The sequence below is a fragment of the Gobius niger genome (genome assembly GCF_951799975.1).
Source record: "Gobius niger genome assembly, chromosome: 1".
Lineage (NCBI taxonomy): Eukaryota > Metazoa > Chordata > Actinopteri > Gobiiformes > Gobiidae > Gobius > Gobius niger.
Window position 1 is genome coordinate 45,362,037 of NC_136852.1, and position 21,064 is coordinate 45,383,100.

The 21,064-nt window shown below is 40.3% G+C and overlaps 1 protein-coding gene across 1 annotated transcript in view; it reads left to right on the forward strand.

The window, feature by feature from the left end:
• The window catches only part of nsmfb (NMDA receptor synaptonuclear signaling and neuronal migration factor b), an 85,384-nt gene that overhangs the window by 13,755 nt on the left and 50,565 nt on the right, over positions 1 to 21,064 (forward strand). The window contains exons 2-6 of the mRNA XM_079572533.1: positions 8,109 to 8,170; positions 10,422 to 10,813; positions 11,987 to 12,350; positions 13,857 to 13,927; positions 18,645 to 18,732. Of these exons, the coding sequence (XP_079428659.1) occupies positions 8,109 to 8,170; positions 10,422 to 10,813; positions 11,987 to 12,350; positions 13,857 to 13,927; positions 18,645 to 18,732 (977 nt within the window). The remainder of the gene's footprint in view (positions 1 to 8,108; positions 8,171 to 10,421; positions 10,814 to 11,986; positions 12,351 to 13,856; positions 13,928 to 18,644; positions 18,733 to 21,064) is intronic.

Consider the following 21,064-nt stretch of genomic DNA (forward strand, 5'->3'; position numbering starts at 1 on the left):
ATCTCCAAAGAAAATGCTATGAAAATATCTAAAAGGACAACTACATTTACTCTCACTATGAACATGAAAAAAAGGATCTGAACTAGGCCACAGGGACGAAACGTCAGGAATAAAAAATGCATTTGACATCTGCAAAATGAGTGTGCGACGCTGTTTTTGAATATATAACATGACACATTTGCCACACAAAGGCTTCATTATGTATTCATTATAAAATGACTCAAGTGGAAGTTTCTCAAGCACATAAAACATGAGTAAATGTAGCCTTAGTGACTGAGCTTTACTGTATTTATTAGATTTTATTAGTTTTTTGTAATTTAGTGATGATGCCAGCACTGGTTTTCAGAATCCAGAGCAGCTGTTTGTTCAATGTTTGCTGATCTTTGCTGTGTTTGCAGACATGAAGAATTTAAGAATATCCTCACATGCCCTAAATCCTGTTACTGTCCATATGAGGCAATACTATGCAATTGAGAAGTTCTGGGAGAAAATATGATTTTAGCCATAACATTGAACCATAGCATTTTACTACACTTTCCTGCTCACATATGCAGTCATCTCGATGCTCAGCTGTTTTTTCGTAGATGTACAGGACTCGGCCCACGCCGTCACAGCATCAACGCCACATGGCACTGGACCAGAGACTGTCCTGTACTGGTTTCAGATGAGCACTCTGTCCAATACACTGGCTCCTTTTTCACTTAAGTGTGCCATCTTTTAATGTATTGTATCTTTAGCATTTAAAAGTATTTCTGTCGCAAGCATGCCGCCCAATCACTTACGATTTTCTGTTTGAATTTAATCAAAATCAAAACACTGCGTAACAGTTTGGAATGAATAGAGAGATCAGCACGATGCCTGTGCGTGAAGTCTTCCCTGATCTCTGGCCGTGTTGGCACATGTTTCCTTTGCTGCTCTTCCTCATCGTTCTCACTACATATGGGCCATATTTTTGTCAACTGCATGAATAAAATAGTGGCACCGCTACTTGTTACAGTATGGCTTGGTCAAAGTACTCGGCTTCTCACATATCTACTCTGCTCGGTACACGCCAGGGTTTCCACTTGATAATGGACCGCAGTTGTTGTGATTGTGCGCTCCTACGGATGCACACGCTCGAATACACATTACTGAAGGAACAACAGAACGGCAATAAAAAGTTTTGTAAGCCGCGAAGAGAACAATAAAACAATTTTTGGAATTATTCAGAGGAGCCAAGGCAAATACACTACAAGAAGGAGGCAGCTAAAAGACAACTATGAAAAGAGGCTATGTGCAGATGTTATGCTAACACCAGCTAAAGTTGTGCTAACAGCGGCTAAATGCTATCATCGGAAAAATCACCAATCAACGGTGGTGTGCTGCTGTGAAATATTAAATCTGCATGACCCGTTTTAGTGAGGACTGTCCTAATCAGAGGCCAGCAGTCTGTTCATCTACAGACTGCTGGCCACGGCCCGAAGTAGATCCCAAAACTTGTGCCTGGTCAGCTTGGATTTGCACTGGCCTGGTTAGTGGGACGCTCGCCTAACAGCTGCCAGTGGAAACACGCCATGACAATATCTGTAATAAGATCAATGCTTGAATTTTATTAATTTGTATTGGGTGAAATGTGTAGCGTTTTACATGCTCTATAGCTCCTTATTTTTCATCCCATCCCACGACTCCAAAAATATCCCTCCCCTTTACATCTTAATATATTTCATAGGCCTTTCTTCCTGCAGTCTCACAAACACATCCTGCCCTCGTCACTACCTCTCTCTCCTCTCCCTCCCCTTATATACGAACATCACATGGCAGAAAACATGCCGCCCGTAAGAAAGAAAAAAATAATCCAAAAGCGTAAAGTGTAACCGGCGGCGGCGCACGATGAGAGACGGCACCGATCTATTTTTAATGTTCTCAAATCTTCCAACCACAGAGTAGCGCGGGAGTGTGGTGTTCAGTGCGGTGTTGAGAGGGCAGCCAGAGTTCAAAGACAAAGAATGCTACTAAGAAGGACTACTACAATGTTTTAACATATCTGGTTCAGACTGAAGAGATTTTTGTAGTAGCTCCTGCAATACTGTCGGTTAAGTTGAATTCCTTCTAGACGTTTTGCAATTATCATTTAAAATGTTGCTGTATCCTGTGTCTAAACTATTCAGTCTGCTCATTTTAATCATTTTGAAATGTTTGGTTAACTTTTAATTAGAGATGCACCAAGCTTTTTTTTTTTTTACTACAGATATCGATACTTCGGGTTTGAGAATCTGCTGATATCCGATATTAACCGATACCAAGAGAATTTCTTAAAAATGGATGCTGTGAGTGAAAAAGTGGATGTTGCTCTTCTCTCCAGAGTGAGATCAAAGTCTTATCTTTTCTTGCAATTGAGCATTAGCATGCTGCCGCTACCGTTAGCATGCTGCCGCTAGCATTAGCACACTGTTGCTTGCCGCGGCATTTTGCGCCGTGATCAAAAATAGTTTGCGTAGGTAAAAATGAACAGCGATCAATTCTTGTTGTGTTTTTAAAATGCTGCCGGCCAAAACAGGTATCGGTTCAGAATCGGGTACCCAATATCGTATGCTTTCCAGTATCGGCTCTGATATCCGACACCAGTATCAGATTGATGCATCCCTAGTTATAATCGGCTTTATTACAGCTTTTTAAGGTGCTTCTAGACACTAGCGTTGGCATTTCATGGTTTAGCGCAAAACCTCCTCAATCACGCATGGGTGAACACTATATTATAACAATGTAAACACAAAGCCAGTAGAGCAGCATGTGGGCAATGCTTTGATGTTCTGTCCATTTTCATATAAAGCACAGGATCGCCCCTGGCAACCAAAAGGGTGATTATAAGAGCTTGTTTGTGCCTAATGCAGCTATAGGGTAATGGCTGTATCACACAACACCCATTTTATATTATTATTATATTATGCAGTCATTTTTTAAAGCTACCACTGGTTCTCAAACTGTCTGGTGGTCAATTATTTTGCCTAAAAGGTCCAAAAGTTATCACAAAACAGTGTTGGCCATTGGAAAGGCCTTTCTGCCATAAAAATAATTTGACGGGTTTGTGAATCGGGTCACTCACAAATACTGATGAGGTACAGCATTTATCAATCTTTCTTTTTTGGAACTTCCTGTTTCTCTCTCATAGCCCCTGCCTGCACCCCAACTGAGATTATCAAAGATTTCCCCACAAAACATTACATTATCATTACTGTAAAGGCTGCAATAACCAAGAACCATCATGAGCAGTTATTGCCTCGCCTTCTACAGCCGTGTCCTATATCTCGCGTCTGTGCATCGCTGTAGCAGAGTGAAGCCGATAGATCAGAGATGTTTTCTTCCTCCTCACTCACTCATGCACAGAGGCTGCTGCTGGTGGTGGGGTACGACTGGAGGGGGGCTGGTGCACGGGGAACGATGCACGTGCCGACTCATATTTAATTACTGTGAGTGTCATGGCGAACGAGAGGAAGAGGAAGAGGAGGGGGTGGTGGAGGGAGATATAGGGCAAAACAACTACAGAGCAATTCCATTTCTCTGCAGTCCCCTTGAGGAAGTGAGGAGAGGGGAAGGGGCGAGAGAAGAGGGAGAGCGAGAAAGAACATTATTGTTATTATATTCGAACTATTTTTCTTCTTATTGCATTAGCGCCTCTATTTACATCAAATAATGCACAAAACTTGATAATACTGACAGTCTATTTACTCATAATGGCCTTAAACAACGTCCAAATAGGGTTGGTTACTGTTATAATGTTCATGTTAATAGTATGGTAATGGAAAAAAAAAATCTAAAAATAAATCTTAAGAGGCCCGTTGGTCCAGGGACAACATTAAAGAAAGACTGGGTTGTTTCAGTTCAAATAATTGAAATAAGTTAAATAGTCCTTTCTCCTAGCCCAACCCTCTTTCACCTACTGTAACATGGGTTTGTATATGTACATGTGTATGTATATATTACACTGTTTGTTTGTTATGGAATAAATTAACGTTTCTGGTTCTAGATAGATCATATATTTTAGTGTAGGTATCGAATAAAGTATAGTCCAGGTATCGGATAAAGCATCGTTCAGGTATCAGATAAAGTATCATTCAGGTATCGGAAAAAGTGTCGTTCAGGTATCGGATAAAGTATTGTTCAGGTATCGGATAAAGTGTCATTCAGGTATCGGAAAAAGTAACGATCTTGTATCGGATAAAGTATCGTTCAGGTATCGGATAAAGTATCGTTCAGGCATCAGATAAAGTATCATTCAGGTATCAGATAAAGTATCGTTCAGGTATCGGATAAAGTATCCTTCTGGTATCGGAAAAAGTGTCGTTCAGATATCGGATAAAGTATTGTTCAGGTATCGGATAAAGTGTCATTCAGGTATCGGAAAAAGTAACGATCTAGTATCGGATAAAGTATCGTTCAGGTATCGGATAAAGTGTCATTCAGGTATCGGATAAAGGAACTATCAAGTATCGGATAAAGTATTGGATAAAGTATTGGATAAAGTATCGGATAAAGTATCGTTCAGGTATCGGATAAAGTGTCATTCAGGTATAGGAAAAAGTAACGATCTTGTATCGGATAAAGTATCGTTCAGGTATCGGATAAAGTATCGTTCAGGCATCAGATAAAGTATCGTTCAGGTATCAGATAAAGTATCGTTCAGGTATCGGATAAAGTATCGTTCAGGCATCAGATAAAGTATCGTTCAGGTATCAGATAAAGTATCGTTCAGGTATCGGATAAAGTATCCTTCTGGTATCGGAAAAAGTGTCGTTCAGGTATCGGATAAAGTATTGTTCAGGTATCGGATAAAGTGTCATTCAGGTATCGGAAAAAGTTCCGATCTAGTATCGGATAAAGTATCGTTCAGTTATCGGATAAAGTGTCATTCAGGTATCGGATAAAGTATTGTTCAGGTATCGGATAAAGTGTCATTCAGGTATCGGAAAAAGTAACGATCTAGTATCGGATAAAGTATCGTTCAGGTATCGGATAAAGTGTCATTCAGGTATCGGATAAAGGAACTATCAAGTATCGGATAAAGTATTGGATAAAGTATCGGATAAAGTATCGTTCAGGTATCGGATAAAGTATTCTTCAGGTATCGGATAAAGTGTCATTCAGGTATAGGAAAAAGTAACGATCTTGTATCGGATAAAGTATCGTTCAGGTATTGGATAAAGTATCGTTCAGGCATCAGATAAAGTATCCTTCAGGTATCGGATAAAGTATCCTCCTGGTATCGGAAAAAGTGTCGTTCAGGTATCGGATAAAGTGTCATTCAGGTATCGGAAAAAGTAACGATCCAGTATCGGATAAAGTGTCATTCAGGTATCGGATAAAGTGTCATTCAGGTATCGGATAAAGTATCGGTAAAGTATCGTTCAGGTATCGGATAAAGTATCGTTCAGGTATCGGATAAAGTATCGTTGAGGTATCAAATAAAGTATTGTTCGGGTATAGGTATCGTACACCAAGCATCATTAAAATACCGATATAAAAAAAAAATGCAACGGTACCCAGCTGTGCATCCAAACAAAAGTTGCTCCTCCCTAAACAGGCCAAAACCATCCCTCACCCCGCCATTGTCGGATTGAAACTAATATTTTCATTCACTACCTAAGTACATGTATCAAAACAGATGCCCACACACGGCAAAGCGCGAGATATTACATGCAAAATCAATAATAACCCGAATAAAACGCGGAGTTAATCAATCAAAGTGAAGTGTTTCTCTCAGTGGCACGTCAGAACAGCGTGTCGTCGCCTCAGACTCTTACAGAAGCAGTAATGTTTGTGAGGAGAAATGGGACAAGTGACAAGTGTTTCTAAAGCCATTTAAATACCGCAGTCAGTCACACAACGGAGAATCGTTCAAAATCGTTGTCAACGTACTCGGCATTTGATTTCCGCAAAGTACAGGAATCAACCATTTGTAGGCGAAACAATTGCGTTCGAAAATGTCAGTTTCGGCTCTGCGCCAAAGGGAGAAAGTCCTGCACCATTTTTTTTTTTTTTTAAGAAATTGCGTCTCTGACCTAGTGGTGGAAAGAGGGAAAGGATGAGTAAGAGGGAAAGCGCGAGGGAGGCAGATACGAAGAGAGAAGAAAGGTGGAAGGGAGTGAAAGCGACATGATGAGGATGATGATGGTGATGATGAGAAAGAAAGGGAGGGAGAGTGAGCATGTTTGTTCTATAGGAGCAATGGCCCCCGTTGTTTCCATGTCATGCGTAATAGGAGTGCGTAGGTGTGTCAGCAGGTTAACTGTGTCTGACAATAAAACAAAACAACTCAAAGCAGCGAGAGCCAACCGCAGCACATAACCATTAGTTCACTGTATGATATGATGATGCTTATATGTCTTCGCATCCGGGAGGCGTTGGACACCACCGGACAATTGCATTCAACTCTTGAACAGAAAGTGATAGCAACTTCCCCTTTTTGGGGGGATTGGAAGGAGCTCAGTGGCCTTAAAGGGATATTTCAGGATTTTTGACATAGGGCCTCATTTCCTTGTTATCCAGAGTGTTGCTGATTTCTGGAGATATTTTTTTTTGTAATTCATGTAGTTCTTATGTTTCGTGGCGCTAGGCTAATGCAAGGATAGCGCATTTCTACGATGTCAGCTAGCCTGCATTAAACACAGTCTGACCCGCTCCACAGTGCACCTGAGGCAAATCACTTATAACGCCAGACTAACCATATAAATGTCTGTGTCGATAGAATCATTTTTGGAATATAACTGACCTTGCATCACATGAATGATCGCATTTTGAGGGACTATTTTCTAGCAGATCACTCCGCCGCTGCGTAGCTTATACAACCACGAAGCAGATGCTGCTCAAATATAAGGTGTTTTAAATGCAAAATGGTTAAAATTATCGACACAGACATTTATATGGTTAGTCTGGCGTTATAAGTGATTTGCCTCAGGTGCTCTGTGGAGTGCGTAAGACGGTTTTTAATGCAGGCTATAGCTGATATCGTAGAATTGCGCTAGCCTTGCATTAGCCTAGCGCCACGAAACTCTTCAAACATATGAACTGCATGAATTACAAAAAAAATATCTTCAGGTACCAGCAACACTCTGGATAACTAGGAAATGAGGCCCTATGTCAAAAATCCTGAAATATCCCTTTAAAATGAGCCCTACCACAACTCCCAAGGCCTTAGGGGAGCTGAGAGACATCCCGGTGAAAATCTGTTTCAAGTTTGTACACCTCGGATTGTATTTTATATATTTTTTGTTGTAGACTTTTGCTCATAATTTCAGGACTATACGAGATAGAGACGTACCGTTCTAATTTTGGACTCAGATTTTCGCCTTTCAAACAAACTCCACCTGAACTACGATGTCTTGAATAAATCAGCCGTATGCGCCTAAATAAGAACACCCCCTTCTGTCACAGTTCAACACTGACATATTTTACAGTTTAGAAGCATCATCACAGGATTATAGACGAGACATTTGGACATATCGGCCGTGCACACCGGCTAATAAAAATCCCCCAAAATCGACATCGTCACATCGAACACTGTCATTTTAGGCTTTAGTGTTAGTTTCCGTGGCATTATAAGGTCTTCAATGATATCGTTTATCGTGATACAAACTATCACGATAAACGATATCATTGAAGACCTTATAATGCCACGGAAACTAACACTGCCTCAATATATTGAACTTTAGATTTTGTTATCAGATCTGATTTATAGGACAATGTTTCTGGAGGATCACCAAAATAAAATCACCAAAGAACTAATCTATGACTTAACAAAATCTACGTCAGTTCTGTTTATGTGATTGGAGTTGGGTATTATGAGGTTTGTAATCTGAAAAAGAGTAAAAAAGCTTCTTTCGTGCAAATAGCAAAAGCTGAGGGTCCCCTATTGAATACAATCTGACTGAAATGTGTTTCTGATAATACATTGTGTTTATTGAAAAATCCAATCTCTTGTATCTCTGGTATGGATTTTTCAGAGCGCTTTCCTATTCCATTTGTCCCCAGGCTTTTGAACTGAAAATTGCCTTGTTGTTGCACATAGTGGTCATCTTAGTGTCATGTCTCTAGTCCTGTGTTGAACTCTTTTGTTTGGTTTTGTGTCTCGACAGAGCAGCCAGAGCCTTCAGTGAATACCTGTCCACCGCGGGACCCCAGAACCACAACGGAGCAGGTAAGAAACTGTGGTTTTTGAGGCATGCCTAGTTTGAATCACATCTGCTTGTTACAGCGATGTTTGAGCAAAAAAATAGGTGATGAAAGCAACGGAAATATGAAGATACATGGTTGATCATTAAGAAAGCATAGTAGCTGCCTAGAGTAGATCCAGTTTGGCTTTCATGTTTCACCAGGATCTTGATATTGATGATGGGAGAGTGTGACCACTGCGCCCAAAGATTGTCAATAAGGTGAAGATCTGGACTCTGTGGCTGCCAATAATAGTGTCAAAATAATTGCTCTTTTTTCTTTGGTCAGACAATGTTATAAGTCACAATAACGGATGTATGTCATGAATAGGACTGGGTACGGTTACATTTCTTTTGACACCGGTCTCTGCATTGTCTCAAGCAGATGTGTCACGACTATTTGTTGTCCTCAACCTGTGAGACGTTTCTGTGACGTCCCTGCACAATGTCTCCGAGACCTGTCGGATACCAAGGAGAACTCAAAGAGACTCCATACAGCTGCTTGAGACCGCGTAGAAGACCATGCGGACGTACTGTTCTTTTTCACCTGGAGACTCGCCCTATCTCCAGGGGACGTCTCGGAGAAATCTCTGTGACCAGCGGCAGCTCTAGTCCCCAACTTCTCTCCTGGCCCGTGAGATAGACCCAGGGAGAGTTGCGGAGACATTGTGGAAACTGCCAGTCACGGCAGTATCCGCAACTCTCCCTGGTGAGAAAGGCCCTTGAAGGATACTTTTTCCGACACCTATACCTATAAATATTTTAATATTTGTCATCTACAACCAGAAAAAAGAACAATAATATGAAGTTATTCCTCAAAACGCTACTACTACTACTACTTATTTTAAAATGTTATTGTTTATTTGAGATGAAACAACCAAGTCACTTCCTTTAATCCTGTCTCTGGACCAACAGCATCAAAACTTGTTTTCTAAAGATGTATCTTTTTTTGTACCTGCTTGTGATCCTTATTACTTTTTCAACCAAACTTTTTTCATTTTTTTCCGAGACCATACTGGTATCATATAACAGTGCCCTCCTTTGCCATGAATGGCCCTAAACCTATTTACCACTTAGTATTTGAATAGAATTTGATGAGTCCTTCAGTATATTGCCAAAACAATTATTGATGATTAAAACCAGATTAGTAAGATTAGTAAATTTGTAATTTATTTTCGTCTTTTTTTGGCTTTACAAAATGCACAGCAGGTATACATCGTTAACTGGATCAGAATACTGAATTATACTGTTGTATAATGTATTTATATACCAGCCTTTTTATGAGACTGGCTTCAGATTTCATCTCGACGGCTCAGACTGGCAGCTAGCAAGGCAATGATTGTAATCCAAATAACTTCTGGCTGCGTAAATTTGGCAACTCCCAAATCTCCTTCAGGCGATATCTAATTAGTCACCGAGCCGAACCGCCAACGGAAAGGTTTATCCGGGATTTTACAGTTTTAGCTCCACAAAAGCCACTGGATGAAAGCGAGATAAATGGATGGGGTTGTGTCATAAGCGGCAAGAAATAACCCACATGAAATATATTCTACTGAGATGAACATGAACAAACTTTTGCATATTCATATTTCTATTTCTTCTGTTCATTTTTAAAGGGTTAGATAAGTGTTAAGTTGGTCACGTACCGTATTTTCCGGACTATATGTCGCTCCGGAGTATAAGTTGCACCAGCCTTGGCAACTACCTGGGCATGGAGGCGTAGCTGCACCGTTGACAAGCCTCTTCCGGCAGCACGTTGTTCAAGCGCCCATTTGCGAACTCGTCCTTCTAGCTTTGACCATCTAGCTTTTAGCCTGCAATTAGCTTTTAGCTTTTTTTTTTTTAGTAACCTCCGCTTCTCACTCGCTCCAAACTTTCTTTCTGCGGCATGTGAAATTATATATTTGGATTAAAAAAAGGGGGGAAAAATATATTATTACATATTATTATTACATATTAGTCGCTCTGGAGTATAAGACGCACCCCCAGCCAAACTATGAAAAAAAGTGCGACTTATAGTCCGGAAAATATGGTAAACTTAAAACGCTTGTCTCTGCCTGACAGCATGTCCCAAGTGTCTGGTTGAATAAAAAAAGTGATAGGAGATTGACCAAACAGAAGTGAACTAAGTATATGAAGTCCTGGCCTTGTATAAAGATATACTGTATATTGTAATTTAGATAGTACATAGTAAAACAAATATTTTTTCTCAATTTGCTATGTTCTCCTTCTGTGCAGATCACCTCCTGTCTGACACCTTTATTGTCCCGGATTGCGATTCTCCAGCCATCAGCCGCTTGCATAACAACAATCTGCCTCCTCAGAGCCGCTGTCTCACCAAACCCAACCAGACCAGTCAATCTCTCCACCGGAGCACCCAGATCAGCACGCTCCAGAACCAGGCACCCGTCGTGGGACCCTCCAAACGCAGGCTGTCCGTCGAACACAGCGTTTCCTCCGAGGAGCAGACGGCAGCGGCAGTGGCAGTGGCAGTGCCCGCCTCCAGGGAGAAGCCTTCGCGGGTGTACACCATCACCAGAGAAGGCAGCATGACTCTGGGAGGACGAGGCAGCGAGGAGAGCCTGGAGCTGGAGGTGCTCAAGACCTCCAGGGAGCAGCCGCTTGCCCAGGTAAGGATTGGCAAGACAACATTGATTTTCACGTGGTGGTCAATGTGGAGATTTTTTGGGTCTTTTTCTGCCTTATCATCTTAGTTTTCGTGTCAGAGTATAGAAAAAAGGCAAAACTTACCCCGTACAATGCTTATTTTATTGCGCTTTGTCCCAACTCTACACGTCTATTTGCAATGACATTTTTGAAAACTTTAAAGCATAAAATATCAATGTTGAAGTAGGTGTTTTTAAGCTTATGATGTATGTAATTCTATTGAGAGAGCTTATGAATCACATGCATTTCAGTGCATATTTGTTGAGGTCAAAAGCACAGGATTAGCATATTTTATACATAAAAAGACCCCATGGAGGTGGAATATCTTCTTCTTTCTCCATGGTATTGGTTTTCTATTTACATTTTTTAATGATTTTGGTCTATTTCACAGAGCCAATACTAATGTCGATCATAAATTGGCGATGATTCTGCTGAGCAACGAAGTCAGTCTTCTATGAAATGTTTATGCTCCTGGGCATGCTTAAAATGCACACTGTGAACTGAGTCCTGCTTTTCAGAAGAGTAATCACACTCTAAATGTGAAGTCCTATAGATTTTCTCTTGTACTAAAAGCCACATATCATGCTCAAATTAATGTTTTTGAGTTGTATCCTCATCAAAAACATGTGCATGAAATTTGTTTCATTTGTTCGTGCTTCAGAAATAGTGCATATCCAGTCTGTCTGAAAAAGACAAGCTCACTCTCTGGTGTATGTCACAGGGAAATTTTATGGGATGTTTAATTTTAACAGACACAAGTATGATTCTAGATTTTTCTGTACATAAATATTAAAATAAATGTTTTCTGGGAAAGGCCCACTTTTGGGTCCCGCCCAACCAGTTGAGAACCACTAGTCTAGACAACTTCACTAATCCTTTTCTGATCCTGTCAGTGGACAAACCAGCTTCGCTGTGCAGATTACCCTTTCTTCTTGATTTTGCAAAAACTGCATATGAGTACATTATGATAACTAGGGGTAACACATACATAATATTAAATTATTCTACAAATATACTGAGGCTAAGGTGTCTAGTTGTAAAAGCCTAAATAATGTATAATTTTGGCATAGAGCCTTTAAGGGTTTGACAAATTACTCTGTTCTTCTTTTGACACTGTCCTCTCCCAATATTCCCAGGCTCCTGTGGCCCCTAACCCGTCCTGCACCAGCCAGCCCCCTCGAAGCGGCCCCCATCACCGAAGCAGCCATCACCGCAGCAACCATCACCAGGACAACCAGCATCAAAGCAGCAGCAGCAGCAGCATCGGCCCGTCGTCTCAGCCGCTGAAGAGTTCGGGCAGCGCGGGCAACATCCGGGACTGGGGGCTCCGCAGGGGGGGCTCCAGAGAGGAGTACACCCCCGACTGCGTGACCTGCATCCGGGCGCCTTGTCAGAGCCAGAGGTCCCTGGATCTGGACATCTCGCCGCGGGACGGAGGCAAGCCGCGCAAGAAGCTGGAGAGGATGTACAGCGAGGACAGGGCGTCATCGGAGGATAGGGGTGAGGACAAGTGGACATAATTAAATGTGACTCAACACTCAATGGCACATTTGAATTATACAGCGATACAAAACATGCTCCGAAAGACCAGTCTTTCCATATCCATGGAGGCGAGCTGGAGATTAATGTGTTGAATTGAATAAAAAAAAGTTTAGTTTAGGTACCAGCATCGTATAAGCAGCTTATCAGTGGAATAATGACGTCAGCTTGGCTTTAAAAGATCCAAATAGCTGTTTAGTTTTACCAAAACCACTTTTTATGCAGTTTTACAAAGGTGCAAATTACACTTATACGTCCAAAAATGGCAAAATAATGAACTGGGAACATGGGAAAATATTGTATCTTGATTTTAGGTGATGCAATATCAGTATCACAAGAAACCACAATATATCGCAACATTTTCACCGGACTGAGATGGACACATTTTTTGCAAACAAACAATGCATTGAACATATAAATGTATAAAAGTTCACTTTAAGTTAAACATTTACTAACTTTGTTCAATTTCAGTCCTGTATTGGTCCTGATGTAGTCTTTCTTTAAAGGCACACTGCGTAACATTTTGGACTATACTGTTACCATCAGTACAAAACATTCTCCTGATAACCAGCTCGACACAAAAAATGCTATTTCTGCACTTAACCTGTTTAAATCTCAAATTCTGCTGACTTAAGTCACATCACCGTGGAGACGAGGTGGAGACGTCCCCACTCCCGGTAAAGTTATAGCCATGTCTTAGAGTTGAGCCGCTCACAGCAAAGGCACATGTTTGTTTGTACATTTATGACATATTTTTCAATGCTGAAAATATCTGTCATAAAATAAATGCTTGTATTTCAATTTTGTTTATTGGCTGAAATTTTACGCGGAGTGGCCTTAAGTCTTCGTTTGACACAGTTTGCTGAAAAACTAGTTACTTTTTGCAAACGTGTTGCAATGGTTTAGTGAAACACCAATAATATCATTATCGCAATTTTCGGAAGTTACTACAATATCGTTCAGCCCAGAAAAGCTACAGAAAAAAAGAAAAGGTAAATTTCATCCTTAAACTTTTGAGACTGAAACTAACTAACTCCTTCAGTAAATGTTCACTATTGCTACATCACTAGAGTTCGGTGAGCTTTCACTTGTCCAGGAGTATTCCATTCATAATGGAGGTTTCAAAGTTGGAAACAGCGATACACAAACAGCAAAACTGAATGTAAGCCATTTTTACTGCGTGTTACCAAAGCAAAGCAATAACGTTTGACTTCCTGTGGTCAAAGCAAATGAGCTGGTGATGTCACAATAAAGTTCTGGGGAGAAACCTCTACATTTCTTCAAATTGCCTATGAAATTGTTGCAGGCTCTAGTGTGTAGTGTATCCTAGCAACTCCTTTAGTGTTTGAGTGTGACGTAAAGCACTTGACTGTAAAGCCAATTTCTGGTTTGTTTAGTTTACAGCAGCCTTCGTCTCTCATGCTCGTCGTCTTAATTGTTCCCCCTGTTTTTGTTTTGATGTTTCAGACGACGGTTCCAATAGCTGGTTTCCCAAAGAGAATATGTTCAGTTTTCAGACGGCCACCACCACCATGCAGGCGTGAGTACCCCCCTCTCTCCTCGCTCCGCACTGAGATCCACTCCGCTGGCACAGACGAGCGCTGCCTCTTTTTCTGCCAACGCTCCCCGCACCCAGAACAAGGACAAAATCTTACAACCATCTCACACATTCGCTTTTCATAGTTTCCTTTTGCCAGATGGAAAAGGAGCCGGTCGAAATGCATTATGGGAGGAAGAAAAAGTCCTGCCAGTTCTCGTCGTCTGCTACTTCAGTAATAACCGGGTCTGGCAAGAGTCAAAAGCTACTATTATACTTGTTAATCAAGGATGATGAATGTTCTAATTGGGGACACTTATTACAAGTTCAAGATGAGGTTAAATCTCAAGAACTTTATAATGTTTTTTTTTTTTTTTTCACTGTAAAAGCAAAGTTTATGGACACAGCCTCCTCAAGCTAATATAAACAATTCAGCGCATCTTCCATTATCAAAAATAATCCACTTGCATGAGTTGGTGTCCGTGTACACTGAAAAAAAAAAGATAAGTGGTCTTTACTTGAAAAAATCCAGGAAACAGATAGCCTTGAAAAGTTAATCTAATGTGGCTAATCATTTTATTGTGTTTTAAGTGTCTGCAACTTCCATTCCAGTAGTGGAATATTATATTTCAATAATTTTTGAGCTACTCTGTTTAAGTTATCCATACTGAGGCTACCAAGTTAGTGCTACTAATTGATTCTTGTTACATTGTCTTAAAAATAATAGTAAAGACAACTAGAAATTTTTAAGGAAGACTTTCAGTACAGCAACACAATGACAGTTTTTAACCTCTTATAAACCTGAACCGAGTGCATTTTCTCCAGTTCAGCTTTACACAAATCTTAAAGCTTCAGCCTATTGGCCAGTGTAGCGCCTCATTTGAAAGACCCACAAAACTGATCACAACTTTTTTGTCATGTCGTCGCCACTTTTTTGTCACTTTTTTGTTGTGCTTTCATCACTTTTTGGTAATATTGTTGTTGTTTTTTGTTGCTTTGTGTGTTGATGTCTTTTTTATTGTGTTTTCGTCACATTTGTGGTCGCTGTTTTGATGCTTTTTCTGTTTTTTTTTTGTTTTTTTTAAGCCAAACTGGAGAAAATGGGCTCTGTTCTTGTGGGGGTTAACAGGTTAAAAGGCTTTGACAATGGGTTAGGATGCCTTCTGATCAAAGCTTATTACAGGGGCAAGTTATTTTTGTAATGGGCCTATTTTCTTCCTTTTCCAAAGTCCAGGGGCCGAACCTCCCAATGGTGGCCCAAAGTAGAAGCCCTATAGCTCCAAATCCCAGTGTTGATCATTACACCTGTCCTAATACGGGGATTGGGGGGCATCCTCCAGGAAATTTTGAAGAAATTGACAATGATCTTTTTGTTGTCGTTTTCAGCCGTTTGTATTTAAAAAAAAACAACATAACAAAACAAGTAATCCCTGTTAAAACGTGTCATCCATTAACGCCACTGCACATGACAAGACTTAACCTAAGAACTACATTCCAACACAAGTGACAGCCTCGATTAACTAACTTGAAAAGACGAGATAATAACGCTGACACCTAACCTTAATCATAATAATATACTGTACTTACTTTTTATACCTCTCACGTGCATGAACTTTAAATGACACGCTGTCGATCGAGTCTCAAACTTATTTTTCTCGCCGTCTGCTGTTAATTCGAGGCAAAAGTCAGTCAGTGTTGTTGGGACGGATGGATCAGATATAGAAGCTGAAGATACAGAAGTGGTAGGTTGCCCCTGGACCCCCCACGGCTCTCACTGACTGGATAATCAGCCCCTTTCAGCTTGATCCGATAATTACAGCCGTCTCGCAGACAAAGCAGAGCCATCCTCTCCCTCCTCCTCCTCCTCACTTCTCCGCGTGAGCATCACAATCCCCGCGGTCTCCTTCCCATCGGTTTCCAATGCCTGGTATTAGGGTCACGGTGACAAATCAGACTGAAGACTTTGATGAAGATTTCAGACCGGTCACTTTGTCTCGCGGCGTATCTAGGTCACTGCATTAATTGTGTATCGGCATTTTATTTCCTTTTCGGTACAACCTATTCATTACACACCGCTCCTCCACAAGAACACATTAGAGGATCGTTCTTGGGTTCTGCATGGCGTGGATGTGTGGTGTGTGTGCTGAGTAGGTGTGAGATATGAATAAGAGAGAAAACAAAAAAAGATGAAAGCAAATAGTAAATCATGGGGAAAAAAATCGCAGAAGTAAGTAATGATAGTAAAGAAACAATAATAATAGAGGTAAAGGTAAACTGAATGGGGTAATGAACACGAGGAAGGGTAAACATTCAAGATTGAAATCATATAAACCATTTAGATTTGGAGGAAGAAAAGGAAGAAAACAAACAGGAAACTACAATATTAAGTTCTGACCACCCCCACCTGCATCTCTGTCCTTGTGTGGTGCATTAAAAACTTTGTGATATGTGGTGCAATTAAAAACCCATAGGGTAGTACATGATGCAGGTGAGGGAGCCTTATCCCAGAGCTCCTTAATGTTTTATTTTATTCTTTTATTATTTATTTAATTAATTAATTAATTAATTTTATTTATTTTTTGAATTCCTTTTGAAGAAGAATACGAAGTCATTGCATCTGGGCAACTCACTTATGTTCTTTTATTAGAGAATGTTTCTTTTTACCGTCATTTCGTATACTGTAAACCTGTGCCATAGGGATCTACCATAGGATGACGAGGACCAAATGAGAATACTTTATTTTAACCCACAAAACGCTTTGCAGTTTAAATCATTTAAACACTGCCTGATCAAAAAAAGTGCCATCTGGATTTAACTAATTGTTCTGATCTAGGGTCGCTGCAGTTGGTCAAGTCTAGATTCAGCAACACTTTGCGCCCAAAGAATGAGCTCTGCCAACGACCCTGAATGTCCTGAATGACCAGGTTATTCCACTGGAAATGCCATCTTTTCTTGGATAAAAAGTGCTTGAAATAATTGGACTTGTGCTGATTTTGAGCAGATTTGGACTGTCTTATTGACTTTTTTGTCTTATTTCAAGTTATTTTTTTGTCTTATTTTAAAGCTGCATTATGCAACTTTTTATGTTGGAAAAAAAAAGCTGATGTTTGTGCGCATTTGACCTTGTGGTGACTTAGCGGCTGTATGAGTGGTCAGCATGGCCCCTTTAATTTCCATCACAGCGGTCTCTAGGACGCTCCAGGATTAATTGTTTTCACGGCGGGCGGACCCTCTCACCAGAAAACCTACAAAACAATTGATCCTGGAGCGTTGTCGAGACCACTGTGATGGAAAGCAAAAGCACCACGCTGACCATATATAAAATATAAAAAAAAAAAATCCACATAAAAAGTTGCACAATGCACCTTTAAGTGTACAATTTATTTTCTCTCATTTTAAGGGAAGTAATGCTTATTCCATTTGCAATCTTATTTGAAGACAATCCAAATCTTCTCAAAATCAGCTGAATTGTACTAATTCAAGCACTTTTTAAGCAATTAATCAAAGATAAGATTACATTATTAACAGTGGAATCAGTGGATTTCTTCTTCCCCGATGGCACGGGCATGTTCCAAGATGACAATGCAAGGATTCACATGGCTCACATTGTGGAAGAGTGGTTCAGAGTCCAGACCTTTACCCCATTGAGAATCTATAGGATGTGCTGGAGGAGGGTTTTTGCTCAGTGGTCACACTCTCCCATCAGCAATACAAGATCTTGGTTAAAAATGGAGGCAACACTGGATCTTTTAACATTGCCGAAGCTTATGGAAGCAATGCCACAGTGAATGTGTGCTGTAATCAAAGCTGAAGACGATCCAATAAAATAAGGAATATTTTGTCAGTTAGTGCATCATGCGAACTGCTGTATTTCCCCACAATGTATTATTAACACAAGCATTAACTAAGCCTGCAAACAATTATTGGTTTCCTATGACTCAATAACTGAAACAGACTGGAAAAGACTCACGGCCCACTCTCTGGTCCCAGTTGAAAACCTCAAGCAATTTGTTAAGAATTAGCGAGTGACGGGAGGGTTTGTGAGAGCGACTTGGACGGATCAAACTATACCTTCATCTTTCCCTGCACCTGTTCAACTAAGCCTTTGCTCTTTTTCTCTCTCTTTGTTTCCACACGGCTGCTCTTCAAACGCTGACTGCAGAATATCGTGAGTAGCTCTCTTTCCCTCTCTTCTTCCTTCCTGCTAATGTTTGTTCAGAAACATGTGAACCCTGCCATCTCTGTGTGCCTTTGTGCTTTGGTTCACCCTGTCCCTCATGACTCACCCTGCAGCTTTAACGCCGCTCATGCCATGTTTGCAGACCCGTCTCTGCTGTGGTGAATATACGGAGTTACAAGGAAAATCTCGAAAGTTGAAATGACTTGGATTTGGCGTAAACGTAACGTGTTTTAGGGCTATTGCTCAGGGCTCTCGCTCAGTTGTTCTCAGTTTGTCCACACCTGCTCGGGTCACAAACTTCTCATTTGATTGCGGGGCGGGTCAACAAAAGGCCGGCCTCCTCCGTACGTGCATATAATTGCAGCATCTTTACAGCAGGTTTTTGACATAAATATCAGGTGGATGTTCATAAAACGAGCAGCGTTTTGCAGCTTGTGATCCAGAGAATGATTTTATGGAGCCCCATGTCTCCTGTTTTTATGATGTGCCCCTGTGTTCGTGAGTTGCCCCATCTTCCCCTCTTGTGCTCCTGCTCCAGCCTGCTGCCCTGAGCAGGAGGGAGGGAAAGCGTGAGGGGATGAGACACGCCAGTCCCATTCGTTTAGGAATGATTAAAGCAGTACTAAGTAACTCGTGCACCCTAGAGGCCATATAGGTGTCGTAGCATGTTGCGTTTTTTTACTTATAAATTGTCCGTGAGAGTAAATACTACACTGACAAAAAAGACAAAGGAAGAGGGAGCCTTTGTACATCCAATTAGGGCTGGGCGATATATCGATATTTAAGAGACATTGAGATATTTTTATTTTTGTGATTTATATTTTTATTGATTTTTTCTTTATACCAATATGACCGTGAGGTCAAAATTCAATCAAGGCGTCACATAAGTCGTACAAGTCACAGATTGAGGTGCAAAACATAAAAACAAAACAAACCTCCCCCCTCCCCTCCCTCCCCATCCACCCATCCCATCTCGAGATATTTTTAAATGAGATATGGAATTAGACCATATCACGTATATCGGGATATTTCAAATTCAGATAAGCCATTAAGAAAAAGAAACAGGTCATCTCAAACTTATTTCTTTTTTAAAGTTAAAGCACTTTATTTAGTTATCTCTTTATAAATTCTGCCATCAGAAAAAAAAGGTTTTATTTTATAGGCTCTTTTAATTATTATTATTTTTTTTAAATGCGCGCCTTACGGAACTTTGTTATACCGTTTTTATTTAAACATTTTGTAGTGAGTTTTCAATAAAACTACTCGTATTTGGCTTTGACTTAACATTTCATTTCACAGCTCTCACAAAACATTGGGATATATATCGTATATATCGCCATTCAACCAAAATATATCGGAATATGACTTTTGGTCCATATCGCCCAGCCCTACATCCAATTGCACAATGGAGATCTTTTTTTTTTCACTCAAACTTAACTGTAAATACTGTTTAAAGTGGCGCTAGCCCGCAGTTAGCTTTACCCGTTAGCCTGTTAGCTTCTTCGTGATACCATTAGTGTGTATTGGTGGCTCTGACCCAGTGGCAGTCAAGTTGCAAACATGGTTGGCCAGAGACACCAGGGGGAGATGAAAGACCCTCCAATCATCCCATAAACACTTATATTACCCCCAGAGGGACTACGGAAAGGATTCATTAAGGTAAACTAGTTTTAAAGCAATACTAAGTAGCTTAAGATATTAAATGAAGAACTCCTTATTACGTCTCATTACTTATCATGTTTTATATGATTATTATTTCATTGAAAAAAAAAATTAAAAAAAAAAATAACACAAGGAAGGTAGCTGCCCCAAATACCTGTTGCCTGGGCAACAATAGCACAAACGTGTGCACGTCACTGTCCAGACTACTCAAGTTTCTGATTCCAAGTCATTTCAGCTAATGTAGGTAATCTTTTCTTGCGGTATCATTAAGTACCATACAGGCAAAGCAAGGCAACTTTATTCATACCATGCATTTCGTACACAAAGCAACTCATTGCGTACAGTAAAGTTTGACTGTAGGAACTTTAATGCTTACCCTATACACTGACGCAAAGAGGCTACGCGCGTAATGGCAGCCTACAGCTCTTCCTTCACACAACAGTAATGATGAACAATGAGTTAAACACAGACCAGCCTCAGGCACAGCACTTAGTACATGAGGCCCATTACTAATGGTTATCTGAAAGACTGCGCTGATGGGTGCAGGGCTGGAACATATGGACTAGCGAGTACATAGTTAGAATAGCATTTGAAGGGGGCAATTATATATTTCCCCGAAGGCCAAATATTCTATTTCTATGTTCATCATCGTCTTGCATAAACTGTATGAGATTAGATTAGATTACTTTACCTGTGAATGCTGTTTGGTTGACTGTAGGGCTGGGTACCGTTACATTTTTTCCGATACTGGTACTTTAATGATACTCGGTTGATGCCTGAACAATACAATCATTTATTCTAGGGCTGCACAATATTGAAGTAACTTGCCATATGCGATATTATTGCGATATTTGACCTAACCATTTCAACACGACATTACAGCATTCAAATTAAACACAAGTTTTTAAGCGAGCAGAAGTCTTCAAAAAACAGGGGTAAAATTGAACTAAATTAGGAAATGTTAAAAATGTTAAAACTGAGCTTTTCCACATTTTTAAGTTCTCTCCATGTTTGTTTTACAATCTCAGTCAGGTGGAAGACTTTAGTGATGTTGCAATATATTGTGGCTTCTTGCAATACAGAAATTGCATCACCTAATATAGCGATACACTATGTTTTTGCGATATATTGTGCAGCCTTCATTTGTTCCATATTCCATTGTTTCATATATTTGAGCTGAAACAACCAAAGAACTTCCTTTAACACTGTCCCTGGACCAACAAAACATCAAACACAATCTCGAAAGATACAGTTTTTGGTTTTTTCATACCTGCTTTTGATACCAGTAGTACCTAA